Source organism: Rhinopithecus bieti, unplaced genomic scaffold (assembly GCF_001698545.2).
Source record: "Rhinopithecus bieti isolate Rb0 unplaced genomic scaffold, ASM169854v2 scaffold_1467, whole genome shotgun sequence".
Taxonomy (NCBI): Eukaryota; Metazoa; Chordata; class Mammalia; order Primates; family Cercopithecidae; genus Rhinopithecus; species Rhinopithecus bieti.
The window spans coordinates 2,233,380-2,254,217 of NW_016803692.1; the positions used below are offsets into that span (position 1 = coordinate 2,233,380).

Here is a 20,838-nt window from a genome sequence, read left to right on the forward strand (position 1 = left end):
GAGAATGGCGTAAACCCGGGAGGCGGAGCTTGCAGTGAGCTGAGATCCAGCCACTGCACTCCAGCCCGGGCGACAGAGCGAGACTCCGTCTCAAAAAAATAAAATAAAATAAAATAAAATAAAATTTCTAAACTACAGAAAAGATGAAAAAATAGTACAGTGAACATCCCAATACTCTTCACCCAGATTCACTAATTATTAACATTTTGTCACTTTTGTTTATCTTTTCTCTCTATGTATGCCCATACATACTCAAATTTTTCTGACCTATTTGAAAGCAAATAGTTGCCATTCATATTTAACCCCTAATTACCTCAGCATGTACTATTGTCTGTGAACAAAGATGTTATCATTTTTGATCAAGGATCTGATCAGACCATACATTACATTTGGTTTCCATGTCTCTCTAGTCTACAGAAGCCTCCCTCCAACTTTTTTGGTTGTTATGATATTGACACTTTAGAATTCAGTTGTTCTGCAGAATATCCTACAACATTAATTTGTTTTTCAGGATTAGGTACAAATCAACCATTTTGGTAGGGAACATTTTGGTTAAATATTTCAGTGAGATCACCACAAAGTGATGTTTTATTTTAACTGTTTTCATAGCCCCTGTGTTTATGTTTTATGTTTCCAAGTAAATTTTAAATAAGCACCTTCAAGGATGTGGCCATGCTTTCTATTTCTTTGGTATTTCCCCAAAGAATGTAGTACAACCTTTGTGTATATTACATACACAATAAATAAATGAAAAACTCAAAAGCAGAGTTGACAGCTATTTCTAAGGATAGGAGAATACATATAACTATTATACATTGAGTGGTTTTACACCAGACTAAAAATATTTGGGCTTTGCCTCTAAAATTTTTGAGAGAAGTAATTAAGCAGGTAAACAGTTTAGAACAATACCTAATACAGTATGTACAAAAAATGTCTAGGAAAGCTGAGGCTAAAGGTAGATATCAAGCAGACTGAACTAAGATTGTAAGGTGAGGGAATAAAGAGGATGATCAGGTAACATATCTCAAAATATTTTTATGAGTAAACTGAGCTTTACATGGAAGCTTGAGACAACAGATTTAAGAAATATCTCATCTTTTAAGTTATACTTGATTAGAAACTATTTCTTAGAGAAGAAAGAAGAGCAAAATAGTTCATTTAATTCTTACTTAAGCAGCTGACAGGCCAGGCGCCTGTAATCCCAGCACTTTGGGAGGATGAGGTGGGCAGATCATCTGAGGTCAGGAGTTTGTGACCAGCCTGACTAACACGGTGAGACTCCGTCTCTACTAAAAATGCAAAAATTAGCTGGGTGTGGTGGCGCATGCCTGTAATCACAGCTACTCAGGAGGCTAAGGAAGGAGAATAGCTTGAATGTGGGAGGCAGAGTTTGCAGTGAGCTGAGATCACACCACTGCACTCCAGCCTGGTCAACAAGAGCAAAACTCTGTCTCCAAAAATAAAAATAAAAAATAAAAAATAAAAAGGTAGCTGAGAACAGTACACACAGACAACAAAACATGATATTAAAATAAAAGTGTTGTATCAGATGGGGTTCAGGGAATATTTAAAAATTATTTCAAAACATACAGTGCAATTTTTAGAGTTTACATTTAGATGAAGCTTACTAGATTAAAAGTGAAGTAAACATGAAAACATGTCACATGAAAGAAAGGGAAGCAGTAAATATGACTTGTTTGAAGAACTGTGTCTACATAGAACAAGAGATCACAAAACTGGAGATAGGGTATATAAAGAACATTTGTTAAGTAAGTAATTCTTAATTAAGATCAGGTTTTGAACTATCAGCTGGTATTTTGAAGTATGTCAGCTAATGATTAAGACTATTCTTTTACTCTGCCCCATACAAACATTTTTTAAGTGTTGGTCATTCTGTAATCCAATTGCTTTTAAGATAGCATTTATGTTTCTCTCCTGCTTTTTATCCTATATATAGCTAACAAGTTACTAAAAGAAAAACAGAAGCTTTATCTAATCCAAATGCAACTGGGAAAATATACTACATGATGCGTATAAACGTCGTATGTGGTGAGCTCCTCCAGATTTACATTTCATGAAAATAATGGTTGATGTCATTGCCAGACGTCTAGTAGTTACAGGAAACTTTGTAATGCTGAACAAACAAATTAACATTATTTTTCTAAAACGTACTACTGAATAAATCTGAATTATCTAAGCATGAATATACATTCCTTTTAAACCAAAGCATATTTTGAAAAGCGATAATGCAAAAAGATTTAAAACCCACTACACACTGTATAAAACAGAATATTTAGGATACTTGCCCTTGAGATATACAATATTACATAATGAATAGTTTTATGACACACATAGCTAAAACAGCTCATGTTTCTTCTCATTTATAGAAGAGTTATTTGGTTTGGCCGACAGATGTGGAATTTTGATTCTATGAAAAACAGTACTCCAGGATCCTGCAAAGAGCCAAAAATTACATGGGCAGATGACATACCATATACCACTAGCCTTTATAAACAGCTCTCTAGCAAGAAAGCCAACCTTAGTCTCATGTGTCAATGTAATTCTCTTGTTTAAGTGTAAGGATTATAGTTATGCTAAATAGCGAGATAACAGTCAATTCTGTAACAAGTTCACTGCTTTCAAACACATAAATATCGTTATAACTACAGGACCATCATGAACACCTTTCTAATAAGCCTACTCCAATTTGGCATTTGATCCTAAGTAGTATTTTCAAACATTATCTTTCCTTCTCATGGGGTGGAATTCCCATGCCCTTCCATATTTATAGAGAGAACTTTATAATTGCAATCAAAACTCCAAGTGTGGGAGAAACGTATGCTACTACTATTAAAGAGATGAGCAAATTTTATTTCATAAGATAATTTCCTCTACTTTTCTTAAAGCCATTTCACAAAGTTATCTATTCATTTGTTTATCTAAAACTTCTTGAGAATTTAAAAGGTAAGATTATGTTGAAGAAGCCACAATCCCTGTTCTTGAGGATTTTATAGCTTTTATGTATACATAAATATACATAAACTATATATACATTTATAAGCTATATATATAAACTCTCTCTGTATCTATCTCTATCTATATCTAGTAAAGATGGACTGGTCACAAAATTGAGTACAAGTATCTATCAAATATTTCTCTGTCATAAGTTGAGACAATAATTTTTATTGCAGGGTATCATGCCAAAATTATATTTTTAAAAGGATACTACACTGAGGAACATCAATTTTCTCCTCAAAAATTCAAGCTATTCATTAATCATTTACTTCACAAATATTTGAGTACATACTATATGCAAGGAAATGTGTCAAATACTGTCGAGTAAAATTATACAAAAGTTAGCTGGCCCTCTCCCCTAAAAGGCTTATGATTCATTGAGATCAGAACTCACATCCCTTTAAAATACTTTATCCCCTTGAGCTAGAAAATTTGAGTGAGGAAGTTTTAGAAAACATTTAGGCATTCCTTAAGTGGTAATTACCTGATCTTGCAATGACATCACTGGATTATTTTTGGTAGTGTTGATATGAAGAACATGGTATTTATTCTTTGCACACAGGTCATAGGCGATATTGGTAAATGAAGTGCTTGCAGTTTTGGGAACTCTGTTATAAATGATCACCATGTCCTCTTCCTCATCTAAAGTGGCATCTTGCCGAGGGCCATCCATTGTATGTCGCTGCTCAATTTCTCGGACTTCATGTCTTGCAATAGCCCTTTCTGCAAAGAAAAACAGATACAAACTAAGTTTTTAAGGACACTATAAGGCAGTTATGAACACTGAACTTTGGACCATGATTAGAAAAGATACAAAAAAGAAAACAAAAAACAAAAGCAAAGAACCAAGGCATGTGGAAAACATGGGTAAATTGCTTGGGTTTCTAAGAGGATCTAGTTGATTCTAAAACAGCTGTACAGCCTAGAACATAATCTTCCTATTCAAGAACTGGGTAAGAGCTGTTGAAGAAATGTTTTGAGGACCAAAGCTGCAGAATTCCTTATGAAGGAAAATACATATGCATATCAAGAACAAAGGAATAAAGAGCCAACAAGTGTAGAATAGCACAGACCACAGAATACTTTAGTGTAGTTCAGAAGTCACTTTATATTCTAATAGAATTCCTACAGCCTAAATTAATTCTCACACAAAGATTGCATGGAATACTAAACTTCATAGTAAGAAAATGAACTTAGAATTACTTATAAGTTAAGAAAAGGTTTTGAAATTTATTACCCAATTTAGTTATTCTCTGGTTTATAAAAATGTAGCAGTGCAGTGATTATAAATGCTTATATGACTTAACAAGAGTAGAAACAATACTACCACAAATCCTTTTTATTTTCGGTGTCGCATTAGAAACTATGTTTATCACATGGCTATGCTTTTTCCTTAAATTTCATGGTTCCTCTAAAATCACCTATCTACTATGTGGTTTCCAAAGCAATTACATTTTGCTTTCTAGTATTCTCTATTTAATGCAAACTTCAGTTTCAAATATATATATCTATATATTCAAATATCTATATATTCTAATATATATTCAAATATACATACATATTTTCATATACATATATATGAATAAGGATGCAAGAAAAGGAGAGGAAAGAAGGAAATGAGGAGCATGAAATCTCTAGCAAGACTGCAAATACTCTGCACAGGAGTAGTTACACATAGAGCATGTACTCTCTTAACCCCCAAGTCTTTGTGAAAGCTATCTTACCTATCTTGAACAGTCTTCCATTTCCCCACCCAACCTTTACATTTCAACTCAGTCGCTACCCAGGGAAGTATCTGATAGCTCTGACTAGGTCAAATCATCTGTTTCCCCCCTGCTTTTTTTTCTTCGGAGATGGAGTCTGGCTTTGTCACCCAGGCTGGAGTGCTGTGGCGTGACCTCGGCTCACTGCAACCTCTGCCTCCTGGGTTCAAGCAATTCTCTGCCTCAGCCTACTGAGTAGCTGCGATTACAGGTGCCTGCCGCCACACCCAGCTAATTTTTGTATTTTTAGTAGAGACACGGTTTCATCATCTTGGCCAGGCTGGTCTCAAACTCCTGATCTCGTGATCCATCCACCTCAGCCTCCCAAAGTACTGGGATTACAGGCATGAGCCACCACGCCTGGCCATCTTTTAAAAAATATACATGCACTTATCTTATACTACATGTCTCATTATATTTATCATAATTGCAGTTTTACATTGCATGTGTGGTTATTAGTGTCCCCTATGATGCTGACAACTTAATAAAGTAAGATGAAAAGCAATGTGGTATAATTACAGCAACAAGTGCAGACTTCAAATATTGTCAGAGCATGCATCTTTGATTTTGGTTGAAAAGACATGGACACCATATTATATAGAGTACACTCTGAGCTGAGGATTTGCATTCAAAAAACCTGAATTAAAAATACCAGGTCTGCTGCTTACTAGCAGTGGCCTTTCCAAAACAGAAGTACATATATGAGAGATATATGTATGTGTTATATATTTATATGCAAACATACATACTCTTTTATTCTGGGGGAAGGTGTGAACAGAAAATGGGGAGAGAAAGAGATAATGAGCTTAATATTGAATACATTGTTGGATAGCCTGGGTCATCCAGGAGATATAAGACAATTGGGCATACAGGTGTACAGTTGAGAATAAAGGTTCAAATAGCAGACAGACAGTTGCATAGACAATATATAGTATGTAGCACAGACAGAGACCCTAGGATAGAATCTTAGATAATACCAATATTTAAAAGGCAAATTGAAAAAGATAATCCATAAAAGAAACTAAGAATAAGAAAACTTTAAGGAAGCACATACCATAGTATTTTTCAAATCAACAGTGCTTTATAAATAAAGCTACAAATCAAGGTAACACACTATAAGCATCCATACAAGATTTGGAAGTTGTCTTAGATTAAATTCAACTAATTTTTACTGAGAACCTATGAAACATTGTTATTATTATTATTTGAGACAGTCTCACTCTGTTGCCCAGGCTGGAGTGCAGTGGTGTGACCACGGCTCACTGCAGCCTTGACCTCCCCAGGCTTAGGTTATCCTCCCACATCAGCATCCCAAGTAGCTGGGACTGCAGGTGCACATGATCACATTTGGCTAATTTTTGTATTTTTTGTAGAGATGGGGTTTCATCATGTTGCCCAGGCTGGCCTTGAACTCCCAGTCTCAAGTGATCCTCCCTCCTCAGCCTCCCAAAGTGTTGGGATTATAGGTGTGAGCCACTGTACCTGGCCTGAACATTATTATATTCAACAATTTTAAAGGAACCGTATGTTCTAAACAACTGTGGCAGCTGTTTAGAAGTTCAAACAGTTCAAAACTATTATGGTAATGTTATGTCCAAACACCCTCCCCTTTTCTACTAAGGGAAATACAACAGGACTGTTGGCATTCAAGTGCTGACAGAAGTGTGAGAGGTTTCTTCCAGCAACACAGACATACGTGAAATTACCTTTAAAAGATTCACCTACTCACACAAGTAGGAGTTTGCACTAAAGAAAAAAAAGATTCACTTACAATCAACAATGCTGAATTTACTCACACTAGTTTTTTCTTCAAATCAAATACTTGATTGAAAAAAAGATTGTTTTGTGTTATTTCGTAAGCAGGTATTCATTTTATCTGTAAAAAAACATGAGACAAACTGCGAAACTGTTTTATAATTACCTCATCAACTTTGCTACACCTCTGGCAGGGTCATGAAACAAACATGTTTTTAAAAAGTAATTATTATTCTTGGTTCATTATGCCTATTAAATTATGTAAACTGTGTATTTCACACAATTTTAGAAATGTCTTAAATTATGAAAAGGTAGAAATATTGGAATCACTACTTTCCTCATTCAAATAGCATTTATATGCATTTTCTATTTTCAAGTGTTTTATTTTGCTTAAATATATAGAACAATTATTAATAGAATGTTAGGCCTAACACTACATAAAAAGATAAAAATTGTATGGAAAATTAAGAACAATTTTGTTAGTAATATTAAACCATATCTCAGTTGAATAGCAGTAACTATTATTGATGATAAATTACTATCTTTCTTCTCCTGTGACAGTACTTACAATCAGTAAGGGTGTTTTCAATATGGTCATTTTCTTTATTTACTAAGTCAGTATTAGACAGTTATATTCTTTTTTTAGCAAAGATGCTCTGCATCTAGTTAGTACAGCCTCTTCTGAGGCTTTCTTAAATCGCCAAAGAAAGTTTATTAGTTACGTCACATTTGTAGTGCACTTAGAATGTAGGCAGCATAATCAAAATACTTAGGATACATTTTGACAGAATGTTTTCTTTATGTTTGAGTAATAAATTGCAGTTCACCCTTGAACAACATGGATTTAGAACTGCACAGGTCCAATACGTGGATTTTTTTTTCAATAAAATTTACACTGAGTGTGCCTGCTTCTCCTGCCTCCTACCTCCCTTTATCTCTTCTGCCTCTGGCACCCATGAGACAGCAAGACTAAGCCCACCTCTTCCTCCTCAGCCTGCTCAATGTGAAGATGACGAAGATGAAGATGTTTATGATAATCTATTTCCACTTAACAAATAGAAAACATATTTTCTCAGAGCCTGGCATGGTGGAATGCACCTACTGTAGTCCCAGCTACTGCTACTCAGAAATTGAGGTAGAAGGATTACTTGAGCCCAGGAGTTTGAGATAAGCCTGGCAACATAGCTAGACCCCCATCTCTTAAAAACTTTTTTTAATAAAAAAAAATACCTATTTTATATTTCCTGTATGTTAAATAACATTTTCTTTTCTCTAGTTTACTTTATTGTAAGAATACAGTATATAGCGCCAGGCGCGGTGGCTCACGCCTTAATCCCAGCACTTTGGGAGGCTGAGGTGGGCAGATCACGAGGTCAGGATATTGAGACCACCCTGGCGAATATGGTGAAACCCTGTCTCTACTAAAAATACAAAAAAAAAAAAAAAAAAAATTAGCCAGGCATGGTGGCAGATACCTGTAGTCCCAGCTACTCAGGAGGCTGAGACAGGAGACTGGCATGAACCCAGGAGGCAGAGCTTGCAGTGAGCGGAGATCATGCCACTGCACTCCAGCCTGGGTTACAGAGCGAGACTCCATCTCCAAAAAAAAAAAGAAAATAGTATATAGCATTACAAGAATACAGCACGTAATATGCCAGTATACCAATAACATAAACATCAACTGTTTATGTTATCAGTAAGGCTTCTGGCCAACAGTAAGCCATTGATAGTTAAGTTTAAAGGTGTTGGGAAGTCCTTTGAAAACCGGCACAAGACAAGGATGCCCTCTCTCACCACTCCTATTCAACATAGTATTGGAAGTTCTGTCCAGGACAATCAGGCAAGAGAAATAAATAAAGGGTATTCAAATAGGAAAACAGGAAGTCAAATTGTCTCTCTTTGCAGATGACATGATTGTATATTTAGAAAACCCCACCGTCACAGCCCAAAATCTCCTTAAGCTGATAAGCAACTTCAGCAAAGTCTCAGGATACAAAATCAATGTGCAAAAATCACAAGCATTCCTATGCACCAATAATAGAGAGCCAAATCATGAGTAAACTCCCATTCACAACTGCCACAAAGAGAATAAAATACCTAGCAATACAACTTACAAGGGATGTGAAGGACCTCTTCAAGAAGAACTATAAACCTTGTTCAAAGAAATAAGAGAGGACACAAATAAATGGAAAAACATTCCATGCTCATAGATAGCAAGAATCAATATCATGAAAATGGCCATACTGCCCAAAGTAATTTATAGATTCAATGCTATCCCCATCAAGCTACCACTGACTTTCTTCACAGAATCGGAAAAAAACTACCTTAAATTTCATATGGAACAAAAAAAAGAGCCCGCATAGCCAAGACAATCCTAAACAAAAAGAACAAAGCTGGAGGCATCACGCTACCTGACTTCAAACTATACTACAAGGCTACAGTACCAAAACAGCATGGGACTGGTATCAAAACAGATATACAGACCAATGGAACAGAACAGAGGCCTCAGAAATAATACCACCCACACACCTACAACCATCTTACTTTGACAACCTGGACAAAAAACAAGTAATGGGGAAAGGATCCCTATTTAATAAGCTGGTGTTGGGAAACCCGGGGCTGCCATATGCAGAGAACTTGAAACTGCGCATCCCCTTCCTTAGGTACTTTTATACAGAAAATTAACTCAAGATGGATTAAAGACTTACAACGCTAAGACGTAAACCATAAAACCTAGAAGAAAACCTAGGCACCCATTCAGGACATTAGGCATGCGGCAAGACTTCATGACTAAAACACCAAAACAATGGCAACAGAAGCAAATTGACAAATGCCGGTTTTTTTTTTATGTTTTTTTTTTCGGATCTAATTTAAACTATAAGCTTTGCCCAGCAAAGAAAACTATCATCACGTGAAAACGCACCTACAGAATGGGGCATGAAAATTTTTGCATGCTACCCATACTGACAAAGATAATATCCACAAATCTTATACAAAGAACTTAAACAAATTTACAGGAAAAAAAACACCCCATCAAAAAGTGGGTGAGGATATGAACAGACATTTCCAAAGAGGAACTTATACGGCAACAAACATAGGGTTGAAAAAAGCTTCATCAATCACTGGTCATTAGAGAAATACAAATCAACCACAATGAGCAACCATCTTATGCCCATTTAGAATGGCAATCATTAAAAGCAGGAACAGATGCTGGAGAGGATGTGGGAGAACCATTGAACACTTTTACACTGTTTGGGTGGGGAATGATAAATTAGTTCAGCACCATTGTGGAAGACAGTGTGGCGATTCTCAAGGATCTAGCAACAGAAATACATTTGGACCCAGCAATCCCATTACTGCGGTTATACACCCAAAGATTATAAATCATTGCTACTCTAAGATACATGCTACCGTGTATGTTTATTGCTGCGCACTGTATTACATAGCCCAAAGATGTGGAACCAACCCAAACCCCATCAGAGATTAGGACTGGATAAAAGGTAAAGAAAATTGTGGCACATATCACACCATGGAATACTTGCAGCACCAAAAGGATGAGGTCCATGTCCTTCGCAGGGCACATGGATAAAGCTGGAAACCATCATTCTCAGCAAACTGACATAAGAACAGAAAACCAAACACCGTATGTTCTCACTCATAAGTGGGAGTTGAACAATGAGAACACATGGACACAGGGAGGGGAACATCACACACTGGGGCCTGTTGGGGGATGGGGGCTAGGGGAGGGATAGCATTAAGAGAAATACCTAATGTAGATGATGGGTTGATGGGTGCAGCAAACCACCATGGCACGTGTATACCTAGGTAACAAACCTGCATGTTCCGCACATGTATCCCAGGACTTAAAGTATAATATTAATTAAAAAATTCTTAAGATAAAAATTTTTTAAAAAGTTGTTGGGAAGACAAAAGTTATATGCAGATTTGATGGCACAGGGGTGGGGAGTGGTGCCCTAGCTCCCACATTGTTCAAGACCCAAATGTATAGAAAATCTGCTATGCAAGCTATCTCAGGCTCACCACAAAATGTATAGCCTACAGATCACACGGGGTGCAATCTAAGAGTCATGGAAATTGCAGGCAAGCCAGGCATCAATGGCACTATTATTTCCAACTGAGGATGGACACTCAACTCCATGGCAATTCTAGTTTCTCCAGGCTCCTGATGAAGGCAGCACATATCTGAGCTTGATGCTTTTCCATGCAAGTGTCAGATTAGCAAAACTCAATTCTTTTAAAAGATAATAGTAATATTTACCTATTTCCATATTGACAGGCCCTTAAAGACTTTATTTATTAAAAGAATAAAATGATTAGTTAAGTATAAATCATTACATTAAACTAAAATCTTTACCGCATTAAAATCATAAGGATGTATTCTGTATCAGACTGTAGTATATGTGAAGAAAAGAGAACTGAAAACGTGCAGTAGTTCTATATTATGGGTAACATTTTAGGACGAGAGGGATACAAGAAACGGCAAAGAGAAAGAGCAATAAATTGTATTGCCCTCAAATACTGAAACTTCTGATGTTAAAATAAAAAAGAAATACATCAATAACAAGTAGGTAAGTAATAAATACAAAGCAAAAGAAAAATTTTTTGAGATGGAGTCTCACACTCTTGCCCAGGCTGGAGTGCAGTGGTGTGATCTCCGCTCACTGCAAGTTCTGCCTCCCAGGTTCATGCCATTCTCCTGCCTCAGCCTCCCGAGTAGCTGGGACTACAGGCGCCCACCACCAGGCCTGGCTAGTTTTTTGTATTTTTAGTAGAGACAGGGTTTCACCGTGTTAGCCAGGATGGACTCGATCTCCTGACCTTGTGATCCACCGCCTCGGCCTCCCAAACTGCTGGGATTACAGGCGTGAGCCACCGTGCCCAGCCAAAGCAAAAAATATTGACAAAAAAGACCAAAATTTAATATCTTTAACTATAATAAGAAAACATAGAAATGAGCAATAATATCAACACTTCAGTAGACGACAAGCTAAGGTGATTTATAAGAGATTGAACTATATATGCATAACAGAGCAGAGCAATGCTATACATTAGTGGCTCATAATGATTTGGGGGTCATGGACTCCTTTGAGAATATGATGAGAAAACTATGCTCTCTCACAAGGTTGGCTTGTGCATTTCAGGCCTTCCTCTTAGAGCCCAACCACAGGCAAGAGGGTCTATGACCCTAGATTAACTACCCTTAAAAACAAAACAGCTCCTAGGACGATGAGGCCTGATGATAACCTACCAAAAGACATTGGTAAGTATGCAGAAAAAATAGGTTACTCATAAATAAAGATCAAAGGCAAGTAGAAATCAAAGGGGAAACCAGCAATGTCTACCCAAGAACTGTCATATCAACTTGGCTAGTCAGATCCTCTTGGCAAGTATGCCTATTGTAGAGCTAGATAAGTTAGGCTCTAAGAGCTCAGTGCCATTAAATGTCTGAATTAAAGTGTATCCTTTGCATTTTCTAGGAACGAATCTTGAGCTGTGTGCATCTCCAACAACTGCTCTGACGTGTAACTTATTCCTCATAAAACGAATACACAATGAGGAATCGGGAGCAATACAGATGCAACAAAAGAAAGCTGTTGTGAGGCTATTTAATTCTTGCTTCACCATCACTTACTGTGAGTTGACTGCCCAGCCAAACACCATCTGATCCTCATGGAAGTAATATTTTGTAATCATTGCAAATTAAGTAAACTGTCTGACTGTATACATTATTTTCTTAAGAGTATTGTTAGCCTGGCCAGGTGCGGTAGCTCGTGTCTGTAATCCCAGCACTTTGGGAAGCCAAGGCAGGAAGATGACTTGAGCTGAGGAGTTCAAGACCAGCCTGAGCAACACGGCAACACCTTGTCTCTACTAAAAAATTTTAAAAATTAGCTGGGTGTGGTGGTGCATGCCTGTAGTCCCAGCTACTCGGGAAGCTGAAGTGGGTAGATTGCCTGAGCCCAGGAGTTTGAGGCTGCAGTGAGCCATGTTCACGCCACTGTGCTCCAGCCTGGATGACAGAGCAAGCCCCTGTCTCAAAAAGAGTATTATTAGCTTGAATCAGTCTCCCTGAGCACAATCACTATGAGGGACTAACAAAATAAATTTCTATATGCAAGGCAGAGAGAGAGATTCTGAACACCGACAAATGCTTTCTTGTGTGGTTTCCAGACAGTCAACAAGGGATGCATGTGGTACCATTAAAACTGACAAGTTATGAATCATCCTATAAAAAAGAGCTAACAGCGACTTCCACTTTAAGGGAAGATGGAGTAGACTTATGTTTCACTATTGCCCCTTCTGAGTACACCTAAAAACCTGGCACACAATACATAAAACAAATATAAGACTCTAAAAGAGAAGACAGTAGACTACTAGAACCCCTGGGACCTGAGGACAATACAGTGCTGAGTTGCCCTAAGTTTTACTTATGCCTCACATATTCCAGACTTGGAGCTATAGAAGCTGGCAACCTCGAAACAGGTACCGACAAAAGAATCCCTATGAAAACCTATTCTCTGTAGCCAAAGGACCAGGAAAGGAACAGCATAGCAAGATAGAAAGCTTAGATAATAACCACTCTACAGTAGCCAATTTCATAGGAAAAACCGGCCCCACCACCAACTCTACAGGACAAGTAGGGAGTCTAGACTTCCACCCTCACAATGCCCAATATCCCTGATGGAGTGATGTCAGAGAAGGCCAAGTACAGGGTCTTCTCAGGCAGCAGGTAACAAGGCACCTCTGCAGTATCAGTGGAGTCCAAGCAAGGAAAAAGAAGATTTAAATTAGACCCAGAGTCTTACAATACAAAAATGCTCCGGTTTCAATCAAATACTATTCATCATACCAAGAACCAGCAGTATCTCAAACTCAATGAATACAATCAAGAAATGACCAACACCAAAATGACAGGAATGTTAAAATTTATCAAAGACTTAAAGCAGCCATGATAAAAATTCTTTAATGAGCAATTGTGAACATGCTTGAACCAAACAAAAAAAATAGAAAGCTCCAGCAAATATAGTCTCAGCAGAGAAAATGAAGATACAAAAAAGAACCAGGCCAGGAGCAGTGGCTCACGCCTGTAATCCCAGCACTTTGGGAGGCCGAGGTCAGTGGATCATGAGGTCAGGAGTTCAAGACCAGCCTGGCCAACATAGTGAAATCCTGTCTCTACTAAAAATACAAAAATTAGCCAGGCGTGGTGGTGCATGCCTGTAGTCCCAGCTACTCAGGAGGCTGAGGCAGGAGAATCACTTGAACCTGGGAAGCAGAGGTTGCAGTGAGCGGAGGTCATGGCATTGCACTTGAGCCTGGACACAGAGCGAGACTTTATCTCAAAAAAAAAAGAAAGAACCAAATGGAAATACGGGAACTAAAATAAAAAGCTCAGTGAATGGGTTCAATAGCTGAATGGAAGACATGAAGAAAAGTTTAGTGAACTGAAAGAAAAAACAAAAGAAATTATTGAACCTAATAGCGGTGGGAAAACAGACCAAGAAAAGGAAAAACAAAAACAAACAGAGCTCAAGAAACTGTGGTCTGGAACAAAAGGTCTAACATTGGTGTCACAGTCTTAAAAGGATAGGAGAAAGAAAGCAGGGCTGAAAAGTGCTCAAAGAAATTATGGCTGACAACTTTACACACTTAGCAAGAGACATAAACATTTAGATCGAGAAGCTGAACAAACTCCAAATAAGGTAAACCCAAAGATATCCATGTCAAGACCTATCATAATCAAACTTCTGAAAACAAAAGACAAAAAAAAAAAAAAAAAATCTTGAATGCACCTATATGAAGCCTACAAGAAAAAACTGGATTAACAGCAGATTTCTTATCACAAACCATGGAGCCAATAGGAAGTGGCACAATGTTTTTCAAGTGCTGAAATAAAATAATCATATACCTAGAGAAAATAATTTTCAGGAATGAAACGGAAAGTAACTCACATGAAAGAAAATTAGCATTTATTGCCAGTAGACCTATCCTAAAAGACTGGCTAAAAAAAACTCTATAAACAAAAGGAAAAGATAAAAGAAGGTATCTTAAAACATCAAAAGAACAAACAAAAAATGGAGAGCAAAATATGTGTAAATACAATAAACTTTCCCTTTCCTCTTGAGTTTTCAAAAGCAAGTTTGACAGATAAAGGAAAAATTATTATGGCACTCTGTGATGTGGCTCTAAATGAAGGCAGAGCAAATATTTAAGACAATTACATTGTAAGTGAGGGAGAAGAAAAAGACAAGTGGAGGTAAGGTTTCTATACTTCACTTGAATTGGTAAAACGACAGCAGTGAACTGACAAGTGACATTTATACAATGAAATACACAAAACAAGCATAAAAAAACGATATAAAGACATTAAACTCAAATCAAAATGCAATTCTAAAAAAAATAAGTAACCCACAGGAATGCCGAAAAAGAAAACAGAAGTGAAAAAAAAAAAAAAGAAGACAAATAAATAGAAGTGTCAAGGGAAATTTTAAAAATACATTGACATGAATGAAAATGAAAATAAGCAAATCAAAATTTGTGGGACATAGTTAAGGCAGGACTGAGAGGGAAATTTATAGCACTGTATGCAGACTTTAGAAAAGAACAGACTCTAATCAATAATCAAAGAAGATATACAAATGACTAACAAACATGAACAGATGTTCAACATCATTAGTCACTGGGACATGCAAATCAAAACCACAACAAAGTACCACTTCATACACACTAGGATGGCTGTAATTAAAAACAGATAAACCAAAAACTTAAAAAAAAAAAAAAAGAAAAGTATAAAAATAACAAATGTTAGTGAGGAAGTAGACAAATTGTAACCCTCATACATTGCTGGAGGGGATGTAACATGGTGAAGTCAAGATGAAAAACAGTTTGGAAGTTTCTCAAAAAAGTTAAACAGAATTACCAAATGCCTCAGCAATTCTACTCCAAGGTATATACCAGCCCAGAGAACTGAAAACAGGTACTCAAATACTTATATACGTTTAAAGCACTAACTCACTATAGCCAGAAGGTAGAAACAATCCAAATGTCCATCAACAGATAAATGAACAAATAAATTGTGGTAGTATATACAGAACAATAGAATATTATTCAACTATAAAAAGGAATGAAGTACTCATATATGTTAGTAATACAATATAGATGAACATAAAAAATATGTTGTCACATATAATTGGATTAATATGAAATATCCAGAATAGGTAAAAATGAAACAGTATATATTAATATATTGGTGGTTGCCAGGGAATAGGGGAGGGAGAAATGGAAAGCATCTGATTAACGGTTACGGTGTTTTCTTTGGAGTAATGTTTTGGAACTAGATAGAGATGGTGCTTGTACAATATTGTGAATGTTCCAAATGCCAGTGAATTGTTCCCTTTAAAATGGCTAATTTATGTTTATTTCACTTCAAAAAAACCTACCAAAAATAAGTACTCACAAAATATTGAGATCTTATAATACAGATTCATTTTAATAATAACATTAAAAACAGAAATTATAAAACATTTAACAGTTTATAAATTAGTCATTTATTCTCAATTTAACAAATATTTATTGGGTATCTTCATGTACAATAATTTTTTGTAGGCCCTTGTCAGACACATCTTTTAAACATTATGCTTCCACATTAAATATATGTTAATTCTTAACATTCTGAAAATACATTACAAAATAAATATCAAATTTTCCTTCACAACTTCATCTGTGATAAAGTTATCACTAAAAATATACTGGAGTTAATGCTCCTGAGACGATCTATTAGATAAAAACATCAAAGTAATTGTTAAATATCCCATCAATCCAAAAGCCACCGATTCTTTTCTTTTTGTGCTGCTGCTAAGGTTACTACGTTAAAGGAATATGAGTTATATTTTACTAAATGTACTTGCCAAGTTTGGCTATACTTTTCTATAGTTATTACATTAATTTAAAAATGTGAAATCCTTACAAGTTATAATCTTTTATTATCAATCTGAGAAATACACTAATCATCTACATGAAAAAATAGTATTGGTAATAGCTAACACTAAATTCTCACTATGCTTTAAGTGTTTTATGTATATCATCTGTTATGCTCTGTGTTGTGTTTTATATACATCATGTCATGATTCTTAAAGCAAACCTAAGAGGCAGAATTATTATCCCCATTTAAATAAGAAAACTGAGTCTCTTTAAGTGATCACCAGCCGTTTACTGATGTCAGGATACCATTCCAGGTCAATGTGACTCTAGAGCTCGTGTTCCACACTATACTGATTGTCTGAGATTTTATCTATTTCTATTATAGAAAGAGGTAGAGCCTTATACTTAAATACAGCATTACAATATTATAGAAATACCTTTTTTTTGTTTGCAAATGCCTTTTAAAATTTTTTGATGTATTTTATTTTGGGATTGCAAAAGCATTTTGCAACTGTTTCCTGCAACATTCCCGTGAAATAGACATGGTAAATAAGTGAAACAGAGGGACAGAAGATGGTTGTCTTCTAGGTGTTAAAAAGCAAAACATGCTGTATTATATTTGCAACTTCCTGTGAATATATAATTATCTCAAAATTTTAAAAGTTATAAAAAACCACAATCAAAGCCAAAAACAACATAATTATTGATATCATTCCCCAAATTAGTAATTGTATAATATTCTAGGTATCATTCTTGAAGAGGGAAAAAAAATCACAACATACAAAGGTTTTCTTTATTTATGGTTACTATATGGATTGTAAGGTCTGAAGTAGGTCTAAAATAGGGCCTAAGTTTTTCTTTAAATATACCAACATAAGTATGGAGATGAGACCTGTTATTCAAATTATAAGTGGAATCCTCTCCCAATTCACAGTTTAGAAAAACACCAATTTGCCTTGATTGTACTGACCAGAGTCAGATTTACCTGCATCCATCTTTTGGGAATGAAACTGCCATAGCATTTTTGGGAAAAAATTATTTTACCAGACGCCCATAGCCTGTTCACCCTAGCCTTACTTCTGTCTGCCAATAATGCCTGCACCAAGTATCTATTTTTAAAATACAAAATATCATAGTTAAAATTCATAGGTGAGCTGACTTCAAGGCTTCATTCTTTACTCATCTCAGTCACTTGAAATAAATACACTGATACAAAATGGGGAGTCCAACTATATATGCTTTTCCTTTTTCTTGAGCTTTATTAAGACATTAATCTCACATTATCCCTCATCTCTTTATAAATTTCTCAAGTGAACTATTCCTATTTTCAATGTCTATCTTGTACGAAATTGAACAAATGCCATTTTAACAAATGCCATAAGTAAGAACAAAATACTTCTGGATCCAAGAATTGGAAAAAAACCTTCTGGAAAATACACTGAATAAGTTTAGCCTTGAAAGGACAGAGCTGGCTTTCAAGATGTGAGGATGGCTAATTGGAGAAGGCATAAAAGCCTGAGTAGTAGCACAAGCTGATAAACAACAAATATACTAGCATAATGATTATAATATTAACAGTAATGTGAAGCAGCTGCAAAAAAAAATGGCAATTTAAAGCTGTGCCAATAGGCATATAGTTATCAGTGTAACAACTGCTTCTACTTTGAACCTTTACCGTGAGCCAGGAACAATGCTCCATGTTTGTTTGTTTGTTTATCTGAGATGGAGTCTTGCTCTGTTGCCCAGGCTGGAGTGCAGTGGCACGATCTCGTTTCACTGCAAGCTCCGCCTCCTAGGTTCACGCCATTCTCCTGTCTCAACCTCCCGAGTAGCTGGGACTACACACGCCTGCCACCACACCTGGCTAATTTTTTGTATTTTTAGTAGAGATGGAGTTTCACTGTGTAGCCAGGATGGTTTGATCTCCTGACCTCATGATTCCCCTCCCAAAGTGCTGGGATTACAGGCATGAGCCACCGCGCCTGGCCAATGGTTCATGTTTAAAAGTACATTACTTCACCTAAATTTTACAATAATCCTATATGGTAATATTACGGAATTTACACTCAGAGATATTAATTACAGAGTTGTCAGGAACAAAGTCAGAATTCACACCCTCATCTGTCTGATACCAAAGCTTATATTCCTAACCAAAACACAGTAATTACTGTTTCAAGTCACAGGAAGGAACAGTTGCTAAGAAATTTGTATTCAGTCACACAGGGCTATTATGTGTCATTTCAGGCACACATTAAAAACTAGAGTACTCCAGAATGGGAATGAGTTGGATGGATCATGCCACATAAAAAACTTATTTAAAAAAACTGTGCACTTAGCTAAGAGAAAATCCATAAAAACGACTAACAGTCTCTTCAAACACTTGAAAAGTTATTGTGAAAAGAGGCAGAATTCTTTTGTAGTATTACTCCAGAAAAAAAGATGTGACTGTGGATCAAGAGAGAATGGGCTTTCAAATAATTAGTAGTGCAAAGTAAAGACACAGGCAGTTTAGGGGGTGGTAAGTTATTAGTCTCTGGAGATACTTATATAGAGGTTGCATGAGGAACTGTCAAAGAATGATGGAAAAAGGATTCCTGCACTGATGAGAGCTGCAATCAGGGGACCTATGGCTTGCATAACCCTGAGATAAGTTCCATAAAGCTATGCTATCAATTTCTTCTCTACAGTACAGATGTGTTTTTAGAGGACTCCCTCCACCCACTCACCCCCAGGCTCAAACAAAATCGAAAGAAGCAGAAAACAGAGACAGAAGCAGGCCAGTAACAACTGGGTGGGAGGAAGGGAGTAGGATGCTTACTTATTCTCTCACAATCCTATTTTATTCAGTTTCACCCAGATGTATTTGTTTAAGACAAAAAATATAGCTTTTTTTTTTTTTTTCTCTTTTTCTTTTTTTGAGACAGAGTCTCGCTCTGTAGCCCAGGCTGGAGTGCAGTGGTGCGATCTCGGCTCACTGCAAGCTCCACCTCCCGGGTTCACACCATTCTCCTGCCTCAGCCTCCTGAGTAGCTAGGACTACAAGCGCCCGCCACCACGCCAGGCTAATTTTTTGTATTTTTAGTAGAGACGGGGTTTCACCGTGTTAGCCACGATGGTCTCGATCTCCTGATCTTGTGATCCACCCACCTCGGCCTCCCAAAGTGCTGGGATTACAGGCATGAGCCACTGCGCACGGCAAAATAGTTTTTATGATTACTGTGTAACTGAGCATAGCCATACTGTTCTATGTATCTTTGAGTAGTGAGAATGATATGATCATTTATAACCAAGCTTTTTCCGCTGAATTCATCAAATAATTTCATAAAGATTTACTGGAACTCTATTAATTTATAAGTACTGCACCAGGTTCTGGACATACACCTACTCTTAGAGAGTTTGGTGGTACAGTGTTATAAAAAAAGTTTATACAAGATGCAATCGAGGTCCCAAAAACGGGATGGTTAGGAAAGGATCCAGAGAGGGTGACTGAGATAAGAAAGTACCTTCCGGGCCAGGAGCGTAATCTCATGCCTGTAATCTCAGCACTTTGGCAGGTCGAGATGGGTGGATCATCTGAGGTCAGGAATTTGAGACCAACCTGGTCAACGTGGTAAAACTCCATTTCTACCAAAAATACAAAAACGAGCTGGGTGTGGTGGTGGGCGCCTGTAATCCTGGTTACTCAGGAGGCTAAGGCATAAGAATCGCTTGAACCCGGGAGGCGGAGGTTGCAGTGAGCCGAGATTGTGCCACTGCACTCCAGCCTGGGCAACAGAGTGAGACTTTGCCTTAAAAAAAAAAAAAAAAAAAAAAGTGCCTTCTGGGTGACAAAGAAACTTTCTAGGCAAAGGGAAAAAGCATAAGCAAAGTCCTTGGAGGGCAACACTGAATAGTGCACATAGACCCTCAACGTGGTTCTTAATAAGCTTAGAAAATAGAAGAAAGATAAAGGGCAAGGTAAAACATAAGGCAGAAAAGTGGGCAGAAGCCAGATCACAGTGTCTTAATCACCATTCTAGGAATATGAATCATATCCTATAAGCCAGCATTCTGAAACTCATTGGTCTCAGAACCTTTTATACACTTAAGAATTGTTAAGGACAGGCCGGGCGCGGTGGCTCAAGCCTGTAATCCCAGCACTTTGGGAGGCCGAGACGGGCGGATCACGAGGTCAGGAGATCGAGACCATCCTGGCTAACAAGGTGAAACCCCGTCTCTACTAAGAAATACAAAAAACTAGCCGGGCGAGGTGGCGGGCGCCTGTAGGCCCAGCTACTCCGGAGGCTGAGGCAGGAGAATGCCGTGAACCCGGGAGGCGGAGCTTGCAGTGAGCTGAGATCCGGCCACTGCACTCCAGCCTGGG

General features: G+C 37.1%; 1 protein-coding gene across 2 annotated transcripts in view; it reads right to left on the reverse strand.

Annotated features, from left to right (window-relative positions):
• The window catches only part of HS2ST1 (heparan sulfate 2-O-sulfotransferase 1), a 197,249-nt gene that overhangs the window by 37,570 nt on the left and 138,841 nt on the right, over positions 1 to 20,838 (reverse strand). For both annotated transcript variants that reach the window (XM_017850965.1, XM_017850953.1), the window contains exon 2: positions 3,500 to 3,738. In XM_017850965.1, the coding sequence (XP_017706454.1) occupies positions 3,500 to 3,738 (239 nt within the window). The remainder of the gene's footprint in view (positions 1 to 3,499; positions 3,739 to 20,838) is intronic.